Here is a 24,741-nt window from a genome sequence, read left to right on the forward strand (position 1 = left end):
ACCAACATTATTTATTTCTTATATAACTCTTAACCACATACAGTACGTCTCAATGGGCTTTGAGGCACCCTACAGTTGGCACGCCCCACACTTCCACACAAACCCGGACACCAATGGCAGGCTCACTGTCCATATCGCTGCTTCCCAACGTTTCTCCCTTTTCTTTTTCCGTTCCCGTAGTTTTTATTTATTTATTTATTTATTTATTTTGCCACGCCCCCTGCACATGGCGGATTGTGAATAACCAAAAATTCGCTGAGGTGCTGCGGGGCGACACCGGTAACTGCTTTAAAGGTGAAGAGTAGGAATTTGTAGTCAACCGTAAGAGCGGAGTGATGTGGCCGAATTTTGCAGCGCCTCCACAAGCATAATTGGTGAAGGCAGTTACATCTTATTGTTGTAATCTGTTGCCTGAGAGCCATTCATTGGAGCAGAACCTTGTAGAAAACAGTGCCTTGAATCACGCGTGACCTACAGATGCTGGTTGCAGGCCAGCCAGAGCGCCGCCGCATGGTTGTGTGCGGTACTGCATGGGTCTGGTCCGTACCGTCCTCGGCCTCTGGGTGGCAGCAGAGGTCCACGAGCCTGTGCGGCACTCTGCATCGCTGGCCTTGCTGCGGTGAAGGATGTTTGAGTGCAATTTTCCCCTCAAATGGCACTTGCGGGGGGAAAGAAACACCATTAAATACAATAAATGTAACGGCTGCTGTCGGATTAACTGTTCGCCCGGCGTCTTATGTAATCAGTCAGGTTGCGTTCCCAGGCGTAAACCCACACGAGGTCTCATGGCTGCAAATGTGGACGTTATTTTCCCGTTGCATTAGCGTTTGCACCCGTCATGCACCGCCGTGTTACATAACCGCCTAGGACGCCCTTCTTTGCCTTACGTAATGCCAAATAAATCGGAACGTTTCCTTGTCACGGGGGCAGTTTATTATCAGTCTCGCCATCTTGGTGTTGGTGGGCACGGCCTGCGGTGACCTTGGGCGGTAAGTGCCAGCTCGGCTCCCCTGATTTACCCGGCATGCTCGGAGTCACCGGCCGCGGGTCCGATACACGTGTGTTCGCTCTGGAGCAGACCCCTGCAGCATCACGGAGGGCCCGGCTGAGTCTGGAGACGCTCCCGACCGGGGGCAGAATTCCCAGCGGACCCTTCCTTGTTTGCAAAACCGAATGTGTGTCGGTGTTAGTGCGGCGTATCTGTCCCGGGTCCGTTCAGGTCACTGTCGAAAGGTCAAAGGTCAGGCAGGAGGCAGCTCCCGGCCCTGGTCCTCGATGTCCCGCTCGCCGCGAATCACTCCGTCCGGAATGTTCCGCCCTGAACCACGCTCACCTGTAATTGGCATCTGTGCCTCCGAGCGCGTCGCGGCGGTGAGATTTACGGGCGACTCGGGCCCCCGCGCGGCAGTAAATACCGCCGCCGGCCCGTTGGCCGCGGAATATGTGGGCTGTCGGGGATGCTGAGGGCTAAGGGAGGTAGAGAGAGCGAGGGAGGAGGAGGAGGAGGCTGATGCAATCTCTGTGGAGCCGATCCAGGGTTTCCACCGGATCGTTGCCGCCAGGAGGTGGCGTCTGCGGGGGAGAGCGTCCGTGCCACGAAACGTTCGGACTCGGCCCGCTCCCCACACGTGCAAAGTTCACACGGGGCCACGCGGTCCCCTCGGCGAGGGGATGAATTATTTACGCGCCCGGCTTCGCGGTCCGCCCCGCTCCAACTTCTGAGACCTGCCAGATTCCTCTTCATCTTTATGTTCCGTCTCCGCGCGGCATCCCTGGGGCGTCTAGATGATGATGGAGATGTAGTCTCCTGGTCCGACCGGGCGGGTCCTAATTCATTTTCCTGCCTGGCTTCTCCCCGATAGTGGGGTTGAACCCCTTGGTGGCTGCTTTGACCAGCGGCTATTGGGGCGTCGGCCTGAACCGTACGAGGGAGAGTTGGAATTTCAGCTGCCGCCTGCTCCGATTCCGGATTCGGCGCTCCAGGTTTTCCCTGAGTGTCGAGAGCTCAGCTTCAGTTACTTCATTTTGCGTCCTTAAAAATGACGTGCGCCATGAAGTGGGTTTATAATGTTCATTCAGCAACGTAATATGGCTGGTGGGGGTGGCCTAGCGGGTAACACACTCGCCTGTGAACCAGAAGACCCAGGTTCAAACCCCACTTACTACCATCGTGTCCCTGAGCAGGACACTTAACCCTGAGTGTCTCCAGGGGGGACTGTCCCTGTAACTACTGGGTGGTAGTAGCCTAGCGGGTAACACACTCGCCTGTGAACCAGAAGACCCGGGTTCAAACCCCACTTACTACCATCGTGTCCCTGAGCAGGACACTTAACCCTGAGTGTCTCCAGGGGGGACTGTCCCTGTAACTACTGGGTGGTAGTAGCCTAGCGGGTAACACACTCGCCTGTGAACCAGAAGACACAGGTTCAAACCCCACTTGCTACCATCGTGTCCCTGAGCAGGACACTTAACCCTGAGTGTCTCCAGGGGGGGACTGTCCCTGTCACTACTGAAGGCGTTCTGGATAAGGGCGTCTGGTAAATGTAAATTGTAATATATGAAGATACATCTGAGGAAATAAAAGTATAAAACCGCTCTGTATTCACCGCATTTTATATCGTTTAGAAAAGATTATGAACTTGTTGGCCGTTTTCAGCCACATTTTCATTCAGATTTAATAAAGGACATTAATGAAATAGAGCCGTTGATGTGATACGGTAGAAATCCATAAAATATGAACTGTTGGAAGATGTCTGGTGTCAGTCCTGGTCTACCTTCTTCTTCCGAGGTCAGAGTGAAATGTGAGTCTGCTTGCGGTAAATAAACAGATTAATAAATGATGATGGGATATTATTTTATGGCTTCGTGTACTACAAGTAACTTCGCTCTTGCAGCCATGGTTTTATTTTATTTAAATAATTCTTTCGATTGTTAAACAGTAGTGTCCATTATGGACCATTTTCATGGCACATGTCGCTTGGTCCTACTTCAGGACCCCACTGTGGCGGTAAGCTTCCTGATTCCTGCACGTCATGTCCCAGCGCGACGGTTGACCGCGAGTCATGTGACTCGGGGCAGCTGCTTGTTTTTGTGGGGGATTTCGGGAAGGTGGCATGAAGCGGGGGGCCTGAACGTGGGGGCTGGAAAGAGTGGACGTCTGTCTGAGAGAGTTCACCCGGTTCCCGGCGCCGCGCCTGTGATATAAACACCCGCGGCGGTGGAATTCCTGCTCCCTCCGTGAGGCCTGACAGGTGTCTCCGTCCAACCGACCCCCCGTTTTTCTTTTTTTTTTTTTCTTCGTCTCCTGCAAACCCCGAAATATTTTCCGCTTGCATGGAAAGTTTGGCATTCCGGAGCCGAACGCGCTGCCCTCTTTAGACCCCGAGCTCACAGACTGTATTCGGGCCAAAGTGAACCTGGGGAGCCGGAGAAACCGCGGCATTTATTCACCCGGCACAGCCTCCGTTCGTGGTGGTCGGACCGCTTAGCGCACGGTCGTCAGAGGGTTGCCGGTTCGAATCCCGATCTGCCAAGGTGCCACCAAGCAAAGCACCCACGCACTGTCATGGTGCCCACAGCTCACCAAGGGTGATGGTTAAATGCAGAGGACACGTTTCACTGTGTCACCGTGTGCCGTGCTGTTGTGTATCACAAGTGACAATCACGTCACTTTATTCACTTCATCACTTTATGCTAGTTTGATGGGCGTGGCATGCTGCTCACCTTTATTTTTGCCAGATTAGATTGTTCTTCTCCGGTGCCACCATTTCTGGGTGATTTCCTGCCAGGTGTGCAGTGCCGTTAAATACGTCCAACAAGCTACGTAACAAAAACAAACTGGTTTAGTTTTTTATTCGCCGTTCCAATAGATAATAGACCGTTTTCCTGGGCCGGGTCGCCAGTTGGCCTCGAATGGCACCATACGTGATAAACGGAGGCGGGGCTTGTTTAATTGCATTTTTTAACTGGGCTTTTTTTTACACGCACATTTTTTTAATAATCTGCACCAGCTACAAACTGAGTTTTACATGTCTGAGTTGTTAAGCGTCTTTCCCTCCCGTCTGACGGCATCGTTTCATCCGCAGCGAGGAAGAAAAGCCTGTTGATCTAATTAAACTCGACCGAATCGGAATCGATTCTCAAGATGTCGGACTTAAAAAAAGAAGAAGCACACATCTCGAACACAGAGCCCCTTCAGAGGAGCAGCTGATGCCTCCACGTTCTGTTTTCAATGACTTTCAGCCGCGATTCTTTCCTTTTAATAAGAGTAACTACAAACACATGCGCTAACGTGTCCTCTTGGCTTTTATCAAACTGACGTTTTTTCGGGGTTTTTTTTCTCCTCCTTCGTGCTCTCAAGTATCATTTGTGGTTTCAAAGAGCATTTAAAAAAAAAAAAAACCCGTGGCCAGTTGTCATTTTTGCCCCTCCCGCAGTCGCTCGGCGTTCTATGGTAATGATTTCTACGTTTGCCGGCTCCCCTCTGTTCCCGTAAGTTCCTCTCCGGTGTGGATTCGCATTTCTGCGGCCCTCGGACGGCTTTACGAGGCCCGGCGTCTGGAACGCATCGGCCTTCGCTGGAGACGATTGGGCAGAAATAGGTCAATAGAAACCCGAGCCGCTTGACGCGTCCCTGGCGAGCGGGACGGCCGAGCGGCGTGCTTATGTGGAACCGTGGCGGGATTTATCCACGGGACAGCCGTGCGGCGAGCGGCCAGTCTTACGCCCTCAGTGAGCCCGGATTCTGTGAGTTGGGTGTTAAAATGTCCCACACGTCACATGTGCAACACTGCAAATTAGTCTTCCTTAGCAAATCTAAGACATTTAAAGCATTTATAATGATGACATTTTGTGTCCATTTAGGTTTTTTTATATCTGGATTTGTAGAAGTAACCAGATTGAAAGAAGCGTCCAGTTTTTCTGGCTATCTGCATGTTGTAGAGGCCGACCTGACTACCCAGCAGCCCTTTCTGTTGGTGTGTAGTTATTCCTGATAGCCAGAGCCCGTAGGCACCCCAACACACTAGACCTTTCTGGAGAGCTGGAGAAGTCCAGAGTGTAGTCCAGTGTCATGGTGGACATTGCGTGTCCATTATGATGTTACTGGTCCACACCTTTCAGGAAAAAGTGAAGTGATTGTCACATGTGATACACAGCAGCACAGCACACGGTGACACGGTGAAATGTGTCCTCTGCATTTATCCCATCACCCTGAGTGAGCAGTGGGCAGCCATGACAGGCGCCCGGGGAGCAGTGTGTGGGGACGGTGCTTTGCTCAGTGGCACCTTGGCGGATCGGGATTCGAACCGGCAACCTTCTGATTACGGGGCCGCTTCCTTAACCGCTAGGCCACCACTGACCCAAAACAGGACTTTCCGTCAGAAGTGGGATGACCCAGAAGACCCAGGTTCAAATCCCATTTACTACCATCGTGTCCCTGAGCAGGACACTTAACCCTGAGTGTGTCCAGGGGGGGACTGTCCCTGTAACTACTGATTGTAAGTCGCTCTGGATAAGGACGTCTGGTAAATGCTGTAAATGTAAATGAGATCAGAAGCAGCGGCAGATGGTGGCATCGTACGACTGGTACTAATGCGCGTGACCACGCCCACTTCCAACACCCACATCCAGGATATCAGGACTGTTTGTGCACTTTTGTTTGATGAACAATAAATTTGATTTTTTATTTTTTTTTTCTTCCCAGGTTTGAGGAGTTAGTCCAGAAGAACAAGGTTGAGTACCATGCCGGAGGCTCCACCCAGAATTCGGTGAAAATCGCCCAGGTTTGTTGTAAGCCGACGTCCCCGCGCCTCAGGCAGCGCTGCCACTTCAATTTCAGGTGTCAAAACGTGGCGAGAGGAGCCGCGCAAATCCACCAGACCTGCCGCCAGAGGAACCTGCCGGAAAAGGCGCCGCTAATATTGTCAGCGTTACGCCGTTGGCCTAATTTCCTAAGACGCATCAAACATCAATTAGGAAGAATTACGTGTCGAGGCAATTAATGTGTCACGACGAATTACATCCGGCACGCGGCGGCGCTCTGTCTTCTACGCTCGTTCACGCTCCAGAACGTTCCGGAGTGCTGGGAGGGGTCCGGATAAAAAAAAAAATAAAAAAATTTACACCCGTTTCAAGCATGAAGGGGACGAGAAATGATCTGTAGATCAAAGAGTGAACGCTCTTTAACCACGAAGATCACAAGCACTCGCGTTTCTTTCGGCCTTCGCGCCGCGCTCGTATTGGGAACCGGTTGGGGTTACCCCGCGAATGGCGACCCGTTGACCCGTTTGGTCTTATTGAACCCGAGGCCGACGCTGCGAGCTGTGCGTTTACTGGCCGGAAACGCTCTTCTGTATTCGCTTCAGTGGCGGATTCGGAGTCGCACGGACCGGATACCGGAACGTCTGCAGCGTTCCACGGGTTCTTTAGAATATACACACACACACACACACACACACACACGTATCTAATTAGAAGAAGGGTGAAGGACAGAGAGAGAAGCAGGAGGAAACGGCGTAACATTTTTACTGAATTCATATGTAATATGAAGGTAAAAATTGGTACTAAAAGTGCTGTGGAGTCCTCTATACGTCACTCTTAGCCTGCGAAACGTAGGCTATTACGGGGTGGTGGGTACCACACTCGCCCCTGAACCTGAAGACCCAGGTTCAAACCCCACTTACTACCATCGTGTCCCTGAGCAAGACACTTAACCCTGAGTGTCTCCGGGGGGGGACTGTCCCTGTAACTGCTGACTGTAAGGGTGGTGGGGTACTGAAAGTAGGGTGGTGGTAGCCTAGCGGGTAACACACTCGACTACGAACCAGAAGACTCAGGTTCAAACCCCACTTACTACCATCGTGTCCCTGAGCAAGACACTTAACCCTGAGTGTCTCCAGGGGGGGACTGTCCCTGTAACTGCTGACTGTAAGGGTGGTGGGGTACTGAAAGTAGGGTGGTGGTAGCCTAGCGGGTAACACACTCAACTATGAACCAGAAGACCCAGGTTCAAACCCCACTTACTACCATCGTGTCCCTGAGCAGGACACTTAACCCTGAGTGTCTCCAGGGGGGGACGGTCCCTGTAACTACTGACTGTAAGTCGCTCTGGATAAGGGCGTCTGGTAAATGCCGTAAATGAAACCCCCACCAACATGTCACGAGTAAACAAAGCCATAAAACTCTTTATGTTTTTAGTACATGACTGAGTTATGAAGCCCATTTGCCGATTATTTCCGCTCCCGTGTTCAGAAAGGAGGTCCGGACCACCTGTCGTGATGGCGGTCGTTTTCAGGGCGCGCCGGTACCCCCCCCACCGTCTCCCCTCTCCTCCCCGGTTCAGTCAGGAGGGAGCGAAACGCGGAACCGGCTGCAGGACTATCGCGCTGTAGCACCTGGAGAAAGTGCGCGACTTCAAACGGGCTCCCGTCGCGGCTCCTTCAAACGCGATGATACGCGCCGCCGTCGCGCCGCGGCACATCAAAGAGGGCCCGGCGGAAACGGGACGGCTCTGCCGCCGCTCGCGCTCCCAGAGCGAAATGAAGAAGGGCGGAGAGGTAGAACGCCTGCGGGTGTGTTACGGCCTGTTAAGAGAACCCGCCGCCCTCCGCTGGAGCTGCTTCATGATCTTGAAGAAATCCGAGGGTCCCGGTTCTGCCGGTTCTGCCGGTTCTTCTCCGCCACTCCAGCGGCGTCTAGTTTATTGGTGCGGATTCTGAGCGGAGACGCCACCTGCTTCTCTTACTGGGGGACACGGACGCTGTTACAGGGGCCGGACGGGGGGCTTATCTGCCGCGCCAGAACAGGGACTCTTTACCTGTTCCACCATACTGCGAGCACCGACACACACACTCACACTCACACACACGCAGACACACACACTCACACACACTCAACGCTCACACTCACACACACACTCACACACACTCACACACACTCACACACACTCATACACCTCACACACACTCATACACACTCACACACACTCATACACACTCACACACACACTCACACTCATACACACTCACACACACACCACACTCACACACACACTCACACGCAGACGCACACACTCACACACACGCAGACGCACACACTCACACACGCAGACGCACACACTCACACACACACACGCAGACGCACACACTCACACACACGCAGACGCTCACACTCACACACACTCACACACACTCACACACACACACACGCAGACGCACACACTCACACACACGCAGACGCACACACTCACACACACTCACACACACACGCAGACGCACACACTCACACACTCACACACACACACACGCAGACGCACACACTCACACACACGCAGACGCACACACTCACACACACTCACACACACACGCAGACGCACACACTCACACACTCACACACACACACACTCACACACACACACACTCACACACTCACACACACACTCACACACACGCAGACGCACACACTCACACACACTCACACACACACGCAGACGCACACACTCACACACTCACACACACACACACTCACACACTCACACACACACTCACACACACGCAGACGCACACACTCACACACACTCACACACACAACCGCAGACGCACAACCACACACTCACACACTCACACCTCACACACACACACACTCACACACACACACACTCACACACACGCAGACGCTCACACACACTCACACACACGCAGACGCTCACACACACTCACACACACGCAGACGCTCACACACACTCACACACACGCAGACGCTCACACACACTCACACACACGCAGACGCTCACACACACTCACACACGCAGACGCTCACACACACTCACACACGCAGACGCTCACACTCACACACACACACACTCACTCACTCACACGCAGACGCTCACACTCACACGCACACACTCACACACACGCAGATGCTCACACTCACACACGCAGACACACGCAGACCCTCACACACACAGACTCACACGCAGACGCACACACACACACACACACGCGCAGACGCGCACACACACACACACACACACACGCGCAGACGCACACACACACGCAGACGCTCACACTCACACACACACACACACTCACTCACACACACGCAGACGCACACACGCAGACGCACACACACACACACACACACACGCAGACGCGCACACACACACACACACACGCAGACGCGCACACACACACACACACACACGCAGACGCGCACACACACGCAGACGCACACACTCACACACACAGACGCGCACACACACACACACACACACGCAGACGCACACACACACGCAGACGCGCACACACACGCAGACAGCATTTACCAGAATTATCCAGAGCGACCAGTAGTTACAGGGAGAGTCCCCCTGGAGACACTCAGGGTTAAGTGTCCTGCTCAGGGACATGATGGTAGTAAGTGGGGTTTGAACCTGGGTCTTCTGGTTCGTAGTCGAATGTGTTACCCACAAGGCTACTAGCACACATGCACGCACACACATTTGCACGCACATACACACATACATATACACACACACACACACACACTGCTTCCACATCAAAGGCTAAAGAGGAAGAGTAAACCAGCGGCTGTAGCCCTGCTACAGCTCCCCTTGCTTTTTCACAGCGACGGCGGAAAGCCGGCGGCGTCTCTGTTGTTAACGGTGTGAGGGACGCGTCGTCTATATTTAACAGAAGATCAGAACCCCGTTGTGACGTGCGCGCGCCCTTCAACTCCGGAGCGTTGCGTCCAAATGCGCCGCTGCTTCATTTACGGCATTTACCAGACGCCCTTATCCAGAGCGACTTACAGTCAGTAGTTACAGGGACAGTCCCCCCCCGGAGACACTCAGGGTTAAGTGTCCTGCTCAGGGACACAATGGTAGTAAGTGGGGTTTAAGCGTCTTTATTTTATTACGTACCGAGCCCGCGTCTTAATTACAAATGCTTCAGAATCTGGATCGTTTGTTTCCTATTTCATCCCGGTTCCAATTTGTAGCGATTTCTGCCAAAACTGCACCGTAGGACAGTTCGGTCCCAAAATGATGCAAATATGCGAATCTTGCCAGTGCCGACTGAAATAAATGTGGGAATTAATACGGCCAGGTGACATGTTCATTCCCGTGTAGTTAACCTCTGGTGTCCCTCCGCGCTCTCTGCCGTGGAAACAAAGGTAAATAGTTTAGTTTTACACCGGCGGGTCGGCCCACACTGCACTTTTTATTCCGCCTCGGCCCTCCGCCCGCCCCCCCCTTCTCGCGGCCACAATGCGGCTCTTTGTCTGGCTCTCAGGGTTCCTGGAGGCACGATGTGTCGTGTCGGAGGGGCCGAGGGGCCCGGCGGCGTATACGAGTCTTCGGGGTCTAATGAAAAGCACATGTGTGCCGTACTGTTAAAAGATCCGCCGGTGAGGGCGGAGCGGGGCGAGCGTGCGAGGGGCTTCCCCCACGACTCGCGCTCGGCGCGGGGACGCTGACTGGGTTTGATGTCTTGGTTGTTGGCAGCGGGGTCCCGCGGGTCCAGAAACTTCATTGCCTCATGTTTGGCGTTTGTGGGGCCGCGGGATAAATAAACGTCTCTCTCTCTCTCTCTCGCTCGCTCTCTCTCGCTCGCTCTCTCTCGCTCGCTCTCTCTCTCTTTTCCCCTTTGAACGGGTTAAAAATGATGAAACGGCCCCTCGCTTCTGCTCTCGTTTAGAGAGTGCCGGAGGGGGGGTGGCAGCGTTGTGTAACCACAATGTCACGCTCGCCTGCCGGAGACTGTGGGGGGGGGAAAATGAGGAATTGGTTAAACATGCGCCGACACACACACACACACACACACACACACAGTCATTAGTGTTCCTGTCTCTGCTTCTAGACGTTCTGTAGCTGCTTATCGTGAATAATCACGCATTCCGTTTTTGGTGTATACCCAGAATGCACCGTGACTACGCGTGCACCAGATGCATTTATTAAGACGCATGGTCATTCGGTGGACGCGTCTGCATCGGTCTCGATGGGTTCCAAATTGGCCCGTTTCTGGGGTTCATGTGTGCGGAGAGCTGAAATGAGAGGAATGCGTGAAAGACACACGTTGGAGTGTCCTGGGCTGGATTGTGTCCGTCCACCCCGAGAAGTTAAAGGAGTCGATTTCCTGTCCGGGAGCTTTGATCTGCGCGCTTGAAAGGAAGTTGTACGAACACGGGCCGCGGAGATGCGTTGCAGATGACCGGCGTCAATCGTGCGTGGTTTGTCATCACGCCAGTCGTCTGCGTCCTCATCGTTTTGTCCATCCTGACCCTCGCCGAGGTTGCCAGTCCAGGCTAAATTTCTCTGGAATAATTGAAAGCGAAGTGACACAAGCACGCGGTGACACGGTCACCCGGGGAGCCGTGTGTGGGGACGGTACCGGGTCCGTTTCTTCTCTTGCTAATGTGGCCCTAATGGCCACTGGAGGTACTGACTGCTGCAGCCCCCCCCCCCCCCCCGTTTCTGAAAAGATTAGTTATTAGTAATAAAGTGGAGGAACTCCACGTCCCGCTGTATTAGTGATGAAAAGTGGCCCGCGGGAAGGTGTTTAGTAACGGCCACGCCCGCAGTGATGGTTGACGTAACCCGTCCTTGCTCCCGGTCCTGGGTTTGAACCTGCGGGCCGCCCGTGACCGGAATGTGAAAAGACCGCCGCGAGAATGGACGGTGGCGCGTCACCCGCAGCCCCGGCCTGTCACGCGCCGACATGATGTGTCTCGCAGCCGTCCTTTTTTCCCGGTTGAAGGGTCCATCGGCAAGAATGAGTCTCTGCTCCTCGTATTCTGTGCAATATTTCCCTGAATCCAACCCAGGTGAAGACCTTCTCTGAAGATCCTGTATTTTTAATGAAAGTAGAACATATTACAGAATATGGTATAAATGCATGGTTGCCTTCTGCTGGGGAATGTCGTTTTACGTTATTCATTCATATCCATTTTAACCAGTTATTCATTTACTGTTGTCCTTCGCTCATTTCATTCACTCACCTGCATTTCTTTAACCAGCACGCGATCAACCAGCGTAGTTAAATTACAAAAATAAAGGGTCCTGTTTTTTGTTCAACATGCATTGGTGTGCTCCCCACTTCCTGCTGAACAAAACTTTACTCCGTATGTTCCGCGGTGCATATCGAACGGCAAATAAACGTGTTCGCAGCAAATAGGACAAACGGCGGCGTTGTGAAAGTAGCGCATGCACTACGTTCCACATTAGGATGGTTTTTAAGTGTCATGGGTGATGATTGGACTTTTTGGAACACTTAAATCTCAGACACTTGTTATGATTCGTTTACCGGTTGAGCTCAGTTAAAGGAAACACTACTGCAGAAGGACGACCCACATTATTAAGCAGAGCAGCATTTTAGGAAAGAAAAGGGTTCTTCTCAAGGTAGGAAAACCTCAGATACTTCACTGAAACGTAAGCACGACGATGACACCGTTACGGGATTTGTGGTTAAGGGTTTGTGCAGATAAAGGTGGAATGGGGACGTTAAAGGAAATGAGAGAGGAATTGGATCGGATTAAGAGATTGCCATTGCAAACCAGCAAACGGGTATTTGATGCTGCGGGTGCCTCTGGAGTCCCGTGAATGTCAAGGTGTAGGTCCTCCAGAGGCTTGTGTAGGTCCTCCAGAGGCTTGCAGTTAGGCATGAATCTTCTATTCGGCCGTCCAAATGGAAGATTTCCCCCCAAACAGTCTTGTTTACTGATGAGTGCTGTCCAGATGGATGGATGGATGGAATCGTGGATGGAGAAAGCTGGAGATGTATTTCCATAGAAACCGGCACTGTTCAGGTGGTTCGCTTTATCGATTTGGGATTTGGGTTTGTGCTGCAGAATGACCCGGTTGGCCCGGTTCAGTTGAGCAGGTTTTTTTTTTTTTTGGTTTGTTCCCTGCACCTGCGGTTTAAAATGTTGCATAGCAACAAAGAAAAATGGCGTCTAATATTTGGTTTTCGTGGGTGGGGGTGTAATTGCTACTGCTAAAGGTGACAGAGGATCCTGCCGTTGCTGCTGTAATAATGAATTATTGGTACCTCTGCGTATGCTGGGCCCAGATATGTTCAACATTACGCTGTTTTCCGTGTTTTACGCTCCGGAGAGGAGTTTCGGTGAGGAATGAGACGCTGTGAAGGTGAGAGAGTGCAAATTTGGTTGTGTGTGTGTGTGTGTATATGTAATAAATCACACACACACACACAGTGGTTGTATGGAAAGTATTCAGACTCTCTTAAATGTTTCCCTCTGTCATATTGCAGCCATTTGCTAAAATCATTAAAATACATTTTTATGACCTGTTACAGTCTGGTGCTTTCCATATCTTCTGATCACCCTTGAGATGGTTCTACACCTGAGATGGTTTTATTACACCGATTGGATTTGATTAGGAAAGCCACACTCCTGTCTATATAAGACCTTATATAATGTCAAATGTCAAAGCAAATGAGAATCACAAGGTCAAAGGATCTGCCTGAAGAGCTCAGAGACAGAATTGTGGCAAGGCACAGATCTACTGCAGATCTACTTAAGGTTCCCAAGAGCACAGTGGCCTTCATAATCCTTAAATGGTAGATGTTTGTGACGACAAGAACCCTTCCTAGATCTGGCTGCCTAGCCAAATTGAGCAACCGGGGGAGAAGAACCTTGGTGAGAGAAGTAATGAAAAATCCAAAGATCACTGTCGCTGAGCTCCAGAGATGCAGTCGGAAGATGGGAGAAGGTTGTAGACAGTCAACCATCACTGCAACTCTCCACCAGTCGGGGTTTTATGGCAAGGTGGCCTCTCCTCAGTGCAAGACACATGAAAGTCCACATGGATTTTGCTAAAAAAAAACCCACCTGATTTTCTGGTCTGATGAGACCAAGATAGAACTTTTTGGCCTTAGAATTAAGTGTACTGTGGAGAGCAGTGCCTGGTTTTCATCACCTGTCCAATACAGCCCCAACAGTGAAGCATGGTGGCAGCATCATGCTGTGGGGTGTTTTGCAGCTGCAGGGACAGGACAACTGGTTACAATTGAGGTTGAAGTTGAATGCGGCCAAGTACAGGGATATCCTAGATGAAAGCCTTCTCCAGAGTGCTCAGACGACAAGACAATGACCCGAAGCACACAGCTAAAACAACGAAGCAGTGACCGTTCTTAAATGGCCCATCCTGAGCCATAATTGACCTTCTCTGGGGAGACCTAGAACGTCTCTGGGGAGACGTTCACCATCCAACCTGCCAGAACTGGAGAGGATCCCCAATTCCAGGTGTGGAAAACTCTATCTTCACCCTAAAAGGCTCATGGCTGTACTAGATAAAAAGGCACTTCTACTATATACGGAACTATATACTATGCAGTTTTTCTTGTCAACAATTCCGTTTGTTTCTGTCAGTATGGGGTGCTGTGTGTACATTAATGAGGGGGGAAAAATGATTTTAGCAAACGGCTGCAATATAACAAAGAGTGAAAAATCTAAGGGGTTCTGAATACTTTCTGTACCCACTGAATATCCCCTTCCCATCATCCTTAGTTTAACACTTCCCATTATCCCCTGCTTTCTGTCTCTCTTCCTCCCCGTCATCCTTCTCCACCCCTTCACGTTGGAAGGTCGGCCCCCCTCAGTCAGACAGAAAGATTGTGCCAAGCGGCGGTCCCGCCACATATAAATCGCATCATTAACACGGCCGTGATTATTCCAGACTCCGCGCCGGCACTCTGCCGCTCCGCCTCCGGTGAACGGGCGGGCGAGGCGAACTCCCGGGTGCCCGTCGTAACCTGGCAGTGACGGAATCGCTTCACGTTTTAAAACCACCGGGTCGCACCGTAATGACCACCTGTCCGATGGCCCTGAACCGCTGCGATGCCGGAAGCTGTGAGCTGAGGCCTACATGCAGTTCTGGAGATGCAGGGTCACGCTTTGCACCGCTTGCGGCATAAAGGGGGGGGGGGGGAGAGAAGCACAGATCCATTTACACACCCCATTCAAAAAAAGTTGGGACAAAAAAGGAATGCAAAGACGTGGAAGTTTCAAATTTCAATAATTTTATTCAGAAAACAACATGGATGACACGTCAAATGTTTAAACTGAGAAAATGTACCATTTTCCCTGAAAGAGACCACGTCTGGATGGGAGCATATGTTGGTCTAGAACTTGGATATACCTTTCAGCAGTGATGGTGCCTCTCCAGATGTGTAAGCTGGCCATGCCACACGCACTCATGCGACCCCGCACGACCAGAGATGCAGGCTTCCGAACTGAGCGCTGATAACAACTTGGGTTGTCCTTGTCCTCTTTAGTCCCAGTTCTCCAAAAAGAACTTCGAATTTTGATTCGTCTGAGCACGAAATCGTTTTCTAATTTGCCACGGTCCGTTTTTAAATGAGTCTTGGCCCAGAAAAAAAACGCCTGCGCTTCTGGATCACGCTTAGATATGGTTTCTTTTTTGGCCCATACAATTTTAGGCGGCAACAGCGAATGACCCTTACAGCCTTGACCCTTATTGTTCCAGGTCATCTGAGTCTTTGGATGATATTATGCACTGTAGATGATAATGATAACTTCAAACCCTTTGCGATTTGTCTCTGAGAAACTCCTTTCTGGTGTTTTTTTTTCGCTGCAGCATTGGGGGAATTGGTGATCTTCTGAGAGACCCAGCCACTCTGAGAGGCTCTTTTAATGACCAATCACGTCGCCTATCGACCTAATAAGTTGCAAATCTGTCTTCTAGCTGAGCTTTTAACTTTCCGGACTCTTATTGCTACCTGTCACAACTTTTTTGGAACCTGTAGCTCCCATGAAATCCAAAATGAGCCAATATTTGGAATTTCAATTAAAAACGTCTCACTTTCAACATTTGATATTTTATCTATATTTTATTGTGAATAAAATATAAATGTGAGATTTTGTAAATTATTGCATTCCTTTGTATTCACAATTAGTCCCAACTTTTTTGGAATCAGGTTTGTATTTCACTCTAAACTTGTTGGCCGAAAAGGATTTATTTGCAAGAACGAATGGTTGCCGATCCTGTGCTCCCTGCCCAACGAGTACCTACTGTACACATGCGCTAAAAAGAACGCCGCTGCTGTGTGTTTCGTTAACTAATGCAAAAAAAATTTAAAAAATGGAGCGTAACTAAATGAAAATATTCAGTTTAATTAAGAGGCCAGAGGAAACCGGAATGTTCGGTTGAGAGCGGCGAGGGATACAGACTCTTCTTCCATTTATTCCCTCTCCCTCTGGAACACAGACAGGGTTTCCACCCATGTAATTGCTCGTGCCCCAGGGCGCAGGTGGGTGGGCAGCAGGTCCATCCAAGCCACCGTCCAACTGCTGCAGTCTTCTCGCTGGCGTGGTTCGTTACCCGTACAGTTCTTTGTGTCGTTTGTTAATTGATTTAATTGAAAATTTATCGTTAGCTGAAGCGGAGGTGCAGATCATCAGGGCTTTCGTCCAAGCATTCTGATTGGGTGACATTAGTCAACCTGAGCGTACGGCCCTCCTCGGGGCGTCTCCGAGCACTCGAACCTTTTTCTGGAACAGCACACCCCGAATCCCAGCCGGCGGCTGCAGTGTCAACCGTGCATGTTACACGTGGAGTAAAATAACATATTCCATGTCCCACTCCCACGCAGGAGGGACATCTGCAACATCAGTCACGCCCGCGCCGGAGAGTGCCGGAAAGTGCCGGAGCAGCTGTGCTGGTTTCTTTTCACCTGAACAAATGGACCCTTTCAAAAAAAAAAAAAAAAAAAAAAAATGTCGACCCCTTTTCTCTTCCCCTGCCGCCGCGGAGCGGGGTGGAGAGCTCTGGAGCAATAACAGGCGGCCGGGTCGGGCGGGGAGGGGCTCTTTAATAGTCCTGGAATAAAGGCCGGCTTATTTTTGTGCTGCGGCCTGTAACAGCCCCAGGAAATGGCTGTGTTTCTTGATCTGGGAGCAAATCCTATTAACTTACAGTTGTCCTGGCCTACACCTTCGGAGTCCTTTTTCCCCCTCGGCCCCGATACGCTGATACCCGCGTCTGACGGGGCCGAAAGGTGGGGGCCTGGTGCGAAGCGGAGACTAATCAAGTCAAGTGATCTAACACCGCCTCGGCAACAAGAGGGCCGAGGCGGCGGCACCTGACTGCGGAGCTCCCGACAGGGCCCTTCGCGCGTTCTCAGGCCGGCACCGCGGCGAGGGAGGGGGGCCGGTTCAAGATGGGGTTATTCGAGCCCCTGAGAATTGAAAAGCGATCCCCGAGCAGCGCTCGCTTTCTCAGCAGCGATCGGAGCTGGCGGCTTCGGTGCACTCTGGGAAAGGAGGCGGGGGGGGGGGGTCTCCTCATCACACTCCTGTCTGCCGGACGATGTTCTATCAAGGTTCTAGCAGATGCCGAGTCTGCTGGTAAGAACGGCGTTGGCTCTGCAGCAAGTTATGCTTTGTCCGGCAAGTCCAGAGGACGACTTTGCTCAGCACTCATGATAAAGGCTTAAGTCCATTCTGAAGCTCAGCAGATTCGTAGCCTTAAGTTTTTTGGGTCAGTGGTGGCCTAGCGGTTAAGGAAGCGGCCGCGTAATCAGAAGGTTGCCGGTGCGAATCCCGACCCGCCAAGGTGCCACTGAGGTGCCACTGAGCAAAGCACCGTCCCCACACACTGCTCCCTGGGCGCCTGTCATGGCTACCCACTGCTCACTCAGGGTGATGGTTAAATGCAGAGGACAAATTGCACTGTGTGCACCGTGTGCTGTGCTGCTGTGTATCACATGTGACAATCACTTCACTTTACTTTACTTTAAGTGGCTTCGGGGTGAAAGGTACGGTTTTTGTCCGCTTCCGGACTGATCCACGGGAATGACTTCATAAATACGACAACGGGGTGAGACTGTTAAAAAAAAAAAAAAAAGGCCGCTCCAGGGAACTTAAGTGCTCGTGTCCTGGATGGGAGGGTAAAGTCACAGGCTCCACCGCCGCCCCGCCCTGACATGCACGTCTACCTGACCCAGGTGATTAATTACCACTTTCTGGTGACATACTACGGTGGCCCAGAAGTGTCAAGACGAATGCTGAAGCCGCAACGGAAAGTTACGGACTCTGCATTCATATATTACATTTCGTATAGTGCACGTAATATGTCGTTTGTGAACACAGTGTCCATTATGCCATACATAAACACATCACAGTGAATAACATCGGTCATGACGGACATGTTTTCTGCGGCGTAAATTATGCACAATGGAAGTTACACTCCAATGGAAACTAAGTAAGTGAAGAGCTGACTGTAGTAAACATTTAATAATGCCTCTCATAATGACCGTATTATAATAATAATAATGTTATTCACTGTGATGTGTTAATGTAAGAGATAATTGACATATGAACACGGTGTCTCTTGTAACACAATAATAACATTTAAGGACGAACATTTTATTATTATTGTTATTAAAAAGTAAGTAATATAATAAATCGAATCAGTATTATTATTACTTTTTTTCTGCATTTGTTGTCACACCGTCCATGGTTTTGTCATTATGCATTCCGAATTTCTGGTAAAAATTCAGGTAAATTGCCGCACTGAGCACCGCTACATCTGCTAACGTGGCGTGTTAAGTGCCGGACGTTAGTCGTGGCACCGGCGGCATTAGAAGCTCTCTGGCACTCCTTCACCCCTCGGCCTCCTCACGCTCCCCCGGCGATTGCCGCGAAGGCCTCTCGTGCGAGGGAGCGCACCACGGCCTCATGGGCCTCGCTAACCCCCGTCCGGATTAACATATCCCGAGCAATTAATACTACGCGGCCCAACCGGGCCCGCCGCGTCCTGCCGAGAGAAATTTATGTCCGTGGTGGATTAGCAGAGGGGAACCGGGGCCCGTCGAGATCATGGGTGGAACTCGTGTACTTTCCACACCTGCGTCCAGTCATTACCGCTGCTGATTTACGGTGGGAACAAGTACAACAAAACGTGCGCTTCGTCCGCGTCTTGGACGTCTCCGGCGTCCCGCGGCGCTGAGAGCGGTCCCACGCCCGAACCCCGGTCGGCCTGCGGTGCTCCTCTGGTCGTAAACTGGAGGTACCTGACAGCAGATGGGCCGCGGCCAGTAACTGGACGGCTGCTTGTGAGGGCCGCGGTCGTCCTCGCCAGTGCCGGTGACGAGCCAGATTTCCTGCTTATCCCGGCGCAATAAGATTTCATCAGTTTTTCAACCCGCCCAGAACGACCTGTAAATAATTAAACGGGCGTAATTCCGTCGCCTCAGAAGCGTTTACCGTTTTGTCTGAGGGTGGATGGATGGATGGATGGATGGATGGCGCTGTGTGTCTGTTTACATCGCCGGAATCACATCCGATCCTCTGGCTGCGGCAGACATTTTGCATGAGAGAACCTTCCACGCCGGAGTATCAGCGGCACACGAAAAGAGCGGATTTGGTAAATTGTCTGAAATGCGTAAAGGAAACGTTTCTCTCCTCCTCCTCCTCTCCCTTTTTTTTAATATTTTGCCACGGCGGCGAGATGAAATTGCCGCCGCGCGGGAATTAACGACGGACCCTCGCAGCGTAATTGTCTAATTATGGCGGGCAGATGGGGCCGCGCTTTAACTAGGACACGTCGCGCTACCTCTCCAGACCGAACAAAAGGCGGCGCGGTGAAGACGAGCTCTTCGGCGGAGTGGGTGGCCGCGGGGATGAAAAAGCGGGCTCGTCACTCAGCCTCATTCCTCCACTCGACGTGTTGCCACAGAAACAAACGCACGGTGTAAACAGCGGGGCTCCTGGGACGCGGCGCTCGGCGGCGTAATGAGGTCGGTTTACTCGCGCCGTCTCGGCTTCCCGGCGAGGCTAACTCAATACTTACATCCTAATTAAACCCAACCGGTCCCTCTATAATTGATCGCATCAGTCGCACCGGCGGCATACGTCGGCCCCGCAAGGCGGCGCGCATTAGGGCCGCCTCGTTTATTCTTCTCCCGGGGAGGGGAGGGAGAAGATCTCCTCCTTCCTTCCATCCCTCCCTCCGTCTTAAAAAAAAAAAAAAGCCACGGAGGTGACACTCGCTCGCCCAGACCGCTCGCCGTCACTTTGATTGACAGCCGACGCCTTCACCACTCGGAAATGGAGGTCAGGGTCCGACCGGATGGATTTTCCTTCCTGAGTCGTTAATAAAAGCTCACCGACATGATGATTATTCTCCCGAAAAAAAATCAGCAGCTGTTTTGCCGTCCATGTACAAAATCTACAAAACGGTGCTTTTAGACTTCTACAACCTACAACCTTCTACAACAGCCCGCAACCTCGGAGTAACAATAGACAACCAGCTCTCCTTCTCAACTCACATCAGCAATCTTTCCCGCTCATGTAGATTCCTTCTCTACAATATCAGACCAGGCCACCCAGATCCTGGTTCAGTCCTTAGTAACCTCACGACTGGACTACTGTAACTACCTTCTAGCTGGTCTACAACTATGTACCATCCCACCTCTACAACTCATACAAAATGATCTTCAACCTTCCCAAGTTCTCCACACCACCCCTCTTCTACGTTCCCTCCACCGGCTCCCAGTAGCTGCACGCATCAGGTTCAAAATACTGATGCTGGCCTACAAAGCCAAACATGGAGTAGCACCATCCTACCTCACAGCCCTTATTACACCTCACACTGCACCTCGTATACTCCGAGCCTCCAGTACTGCTCGCCTGGTCCCTCCATCTCTGAAGGTAAAAGGAAGACGCTCATCTAGACTCTTCTCCGTCTTGGCCCCTCGGTGGTGGAATGAACTTCCAGCTCAGTCACTGAGCACCTTCACACGGCAGCTCAAGACCTTCCTCTTTAGAGAAGATTTAGATGAACTTGTAACCTTCTTCTGTATAGAAACTAGAACAGAGTGAATAAAAAGATTGTATTCATAGTTGGGGGTCCTAGTGAACCAGAACTGACCACTTCATCCATGGTGACATGGAAGCACGTTGTAAGTCGCTCTGGATACGGCCGTCTGGTAAATGCCGTAAAATGTACATGTAGTGAAGCCACTTCGCCACCACAGAAGGTTCTGGAAATGTGACTCCTGGTTCTGTTTTCTGGATCGAGAGGGCTGGTCCGGGTTGGACTGTTTCGTACATCCAACCGCCATTTTCCTACAAATGTGACGAGCACGGAGCCAACCAGCAAGAACACCGTAACCCTGAAGAACCGGAACTAAACGGTTCTGTTAAACGTGCGAGTGGAGGAACTCCCTAACTGCTCGCGGTTTGTCTGTTCGACAGCTCGCGCTCTCGTTAAGCGCTTCCCGCAACGCGGCCTAATTTACCAGCGGCATCCGCCGCCGCCGCCAGTCAGCGCCATTCGGGCAAATTAGCCAAACGTCATTATGCCCGGGACTCCCGCCGACAGCCTGTGACACTTTTTAAATTCATATCTGCCCCGGCGTGGGGCGCTCAAACGGTGACAATTGAGCGCCGACAAATTGCGCCGCCGCGGTAATTGCTTGCCAGTCGCCGTGGCGACAGCGTAGCGTAGGCCCTTTAAGAGTAACCGGAGGCTAGGAGCGACTCGGCGAGACCAATTTCATTTGCGGACCTTTATGAAGAGCTCGCCGCGCGACTCGTGTTACGGCGAAGGGCTGATAAGCGTGATTTCTAGGCGCGGGACGCCGCGGCCTCGCCCGGAGTAAAGGAGTTCGACTCTGAAATATTACAGCGGTCCCATTATTCCCGCCGTACGCCATTCATGCCTCGGAATAATACGTAGGCTTTTATTATGGCCTAATAACAGCAGACAGGGTTTCATTGGAAGTATAATGAATTCGTCATCAAACGAGGTTCATCTCGCCGCCTTCCCGCCAAATATCACTGCGCCTCGCATAATATTTTGAAAGTCCGACCTTCGGGCGAATAATTAGAGTTTATCCAAGTCTGATGTTTTTCGGCCCGGGACGATCTGATACCCCGGCGGCGTCTACACTGGCACCGGCCCATCTGGCTTCTCACCAGAGCCGGACTTATTATTACAAACTCCGTCCCGCCAGTCACTCTTTTCCTCTTCTCTTCTCTTCTCTTCTCTTCTCTTTCTTCCCCTGACCTTCCGCCGGGCTCCTCGTCATTAACGAATTGACGCCGCCCACTCGCGCCCGTTCAGACGCGGAGCTCGTAGCCGCCGCCGTCGCCGCGGCAACTGTCGCGGGGCTTCCTGTCTGGCACGCGGTGTTTAAGTGTGAGGGGACGTTCCTGCTCCTCAGCCAGTCCGAAACATATAATGTATTATATAATGTTGAAGTTCACCTTTTATCTCCTGAGTTGGTGCATCACAAGTGGTTGGTGGTAGTAACACACTCGCCTATGAACCAGGAGACCCAGGTTCAAACCCCACTTACTACCATTGTGTCCCTGAGCAGGACACTTAACCCTGACAGGGGGGACTGTCCCGGTAACTACTGGTTGTAAGTCCCTCTAGATAAGGACGTCTGGTAAATGCTGGAAATGTAATGTAATGCATCTCAGCTGTTGAATTTATGGCCCTGGAAGCTACATTTTAGCGATATATTTACTGAAATGATTTTCAAGTTATTTGGCTGCCGATGTAAAATAAAAGTGACGAAAAGCTGATTCACTTGCTCTTAATTTAATTAAGTGGAAACCTTAGGATCGATTGGATCCTTAAGCCAAAGCCAAAAAGCCATTGTTGGGTTCTCCAGACACCCCCGAGTCTCTTTACCCAGAACTTCCCGGGAACAGTGTTTTGTTTTTAAGAGAGTTTATCCAGAGAGTCCTGACCCGGGTGTGTCCGTCAGAGACGAATGTTCTCGACTTCCTTCTCTGAACAGGTTAATTCCATGATTTAATGCTGTAACTTTATCTGGGTTGGACTCTCTCTCTCTCTCTCTCTCTCTCTCTCTCTCTCTCTCTCTCTACATCTCTCTCTCTCTCTCTCTCTCTCTCCTCCTCTCTCTCTCTCTCTCTCTCTCTCTCTACTCGCTCTCTCTCTGTGTGTGTGTGTGTGTGTGTGTGTGTGTGTTGTGTGTGTGTGTTGTGTGTGTGTGTACTGATCAGACATAAAGTTTGACTACCAAGGAACACAATGGCCAGATTTTCCTCTTGGCCGAAGCCCACGTCGTGAATAATCGAGCATTGTTTCCACTGCGTTTTTCCCAGAAGTGAAGAAGATGTACTAAATGTACTTTTTGAACAAAATCTGATTTCCAATTTTTTTTTTTTTTTTTTTGGCAGCCTGGCTGAATGAGTGAACATAATTCATGTTTTTCCTCCGCGCTGCCGGCACAGGCGGCCCGTCTCCGAGCGTAAAAGGCAGCGGGACGGAGTTTATTGGCATGCGTGCTGTTGTGTTTGGCAGCGAGCGGCGCTATTGAATAAATCCTCATTATAAATGCGTGTGTGCGTTACGCGTACGCGTGTGTTCGCTCACGATCGCCACAATTAATCTTTTTTTTTTGCTTTGGATTGGAGCTAAATTGCGAACTATAAAAAAGGAGAGCGAAACCGTACAACATCCAGACTGGTGATGTCATCGCTGCCAGCGGCCATAGAATAACCGCGGTCAAGGTGCTTAATTTCCACGTCGGATTCCCAGTGATATTTACTGCAGCGACGCTGCATCGGTGTTCAGATTGGAATTTTGGGGTCATTGAACGCTCACGTAAACACCTCCGCTGTAATAGGAACATTCCAGAAGTCTTGTTCCAATTGACACCTCCATTATTTCTCCATCAAGTAAATCCGCGTAACCACTCCAACATCTTCCCAGACCAAACCATGCGAGCGAATAACAAGATGGCGTCCCTCCGAGGGGGACGACCTTGGAAAATCCCGAAGACATTCTTTTACGTTTGAGAGAGAGATCGATTCTTTACCATGTAGTTTGAAGTTAGCCGGAGCCGAACGCTTAAAACCCACGTTTGACACTCTTCTGATGTCTCAATCAATTAATGCAGCCCCCTCATCGACCTCCTCCTCCTCCGCGCTGAGTCATTTCCTGAGGACATCTCTCGTCCTCATTTCCCGTCTCTGCGGACTGACTCATCCTTATTGTCCCCTAATGATGATGCATGGAGCCATCTCTAATGGCACGACAATCTCCCCGACTCCCCGCCATGCGCCTGCTCGGGCGCAACACAGATGCGGAACTGTCCAGCCCTTCATCTCGCCGAGCCCCTTTTTCTTTATGGTTCCACAGCCAGCAGCTTATTCTTCACCCCCGCGCGGTTATCGAGATGAATGGAGTCACCGGGGACGTAAATGTCCCGCTCTCCTGTCCGTGTTTGTCTCCCAGCCGGCCCGAGCGCAGAGAGGCCTTTTTTTTTATTTACCGCGCCTTTGATAAGGCGGAATTTGATAGCGCCGACTCTCGAGTTCAGAGCTCGCATTTGTTCCTCCGGCTGCTGCGCGGCGGCGTGTGGAGACAAGGCCTCTAGTTTCTTTTAAAGACGTCTTCAGTTGGCGCGCACGTCCAGGGACGTACCGGGACACGTTGGCGCGCACGTCCAGGGACGTACCAGGACGCGTTGGCGCGCACGTCCAGGGACGTACCGGGACGCGTTGGCGCGCACGTCCAGGGACGTACCGGGACGCGTTGGCGCGCACGTCCAGGGACGTACCGGGACGCGTTGGCGCGCACGTCCAGGGACGTACCGGGACGCGTTGGCGCGCACGTCCAGGGACGTACCGGGACACGTTGGCGCGCACGTCCAGGGACGTACCGGGACACGTTGGCGCGCACGTCCATGGACGTGACACCTGTCCTTTTCCTGTCTGCGGGATCGC

General features: G+C 51.5%; 1 protein-coding gene across 2 annotated transcripts in view; it reads left to right on the forward strand.

Annotated features, from left to right (window-relative positions):
* Positions 1-24,741, forward strand: part of LOC114778677 (adenosine kinase-like) — a 102,252-nt gene that overhangs the window by 3,906 nt on the left and 73,605 nt on the right. For both annotated transcript variants that reach the window (XR_003746428.1, XM_028967161.1), the window contains exon 4: positions 5,705-5,783. Coding sequence is in view for 1 of the 2 variants with exons in the window: in XM_028967161.1 (XP_028822994.1) it covers positions 5,705-5,783 (79 nt within the window). In the remaining variant the exon portion in view is untranslated. The remainder of the gene's footprint in view (positions 1-5,704; positions 5,784-24,741) is intronic.

Source organism: Denticeps clupeoides, chromosome 2 (genome assembly GCF_900700375.1).
Source record: "Denticeps clupeoides chromosome 2, fDenClu1.1, whole genome shotgun sequence".
Lineage (NCBI taxonomy): Eukaryota > Metazoa > Chordata > Actinopteri > Clupeiformes > Denticipitidae > Denticeps > Denticeps clupeoides.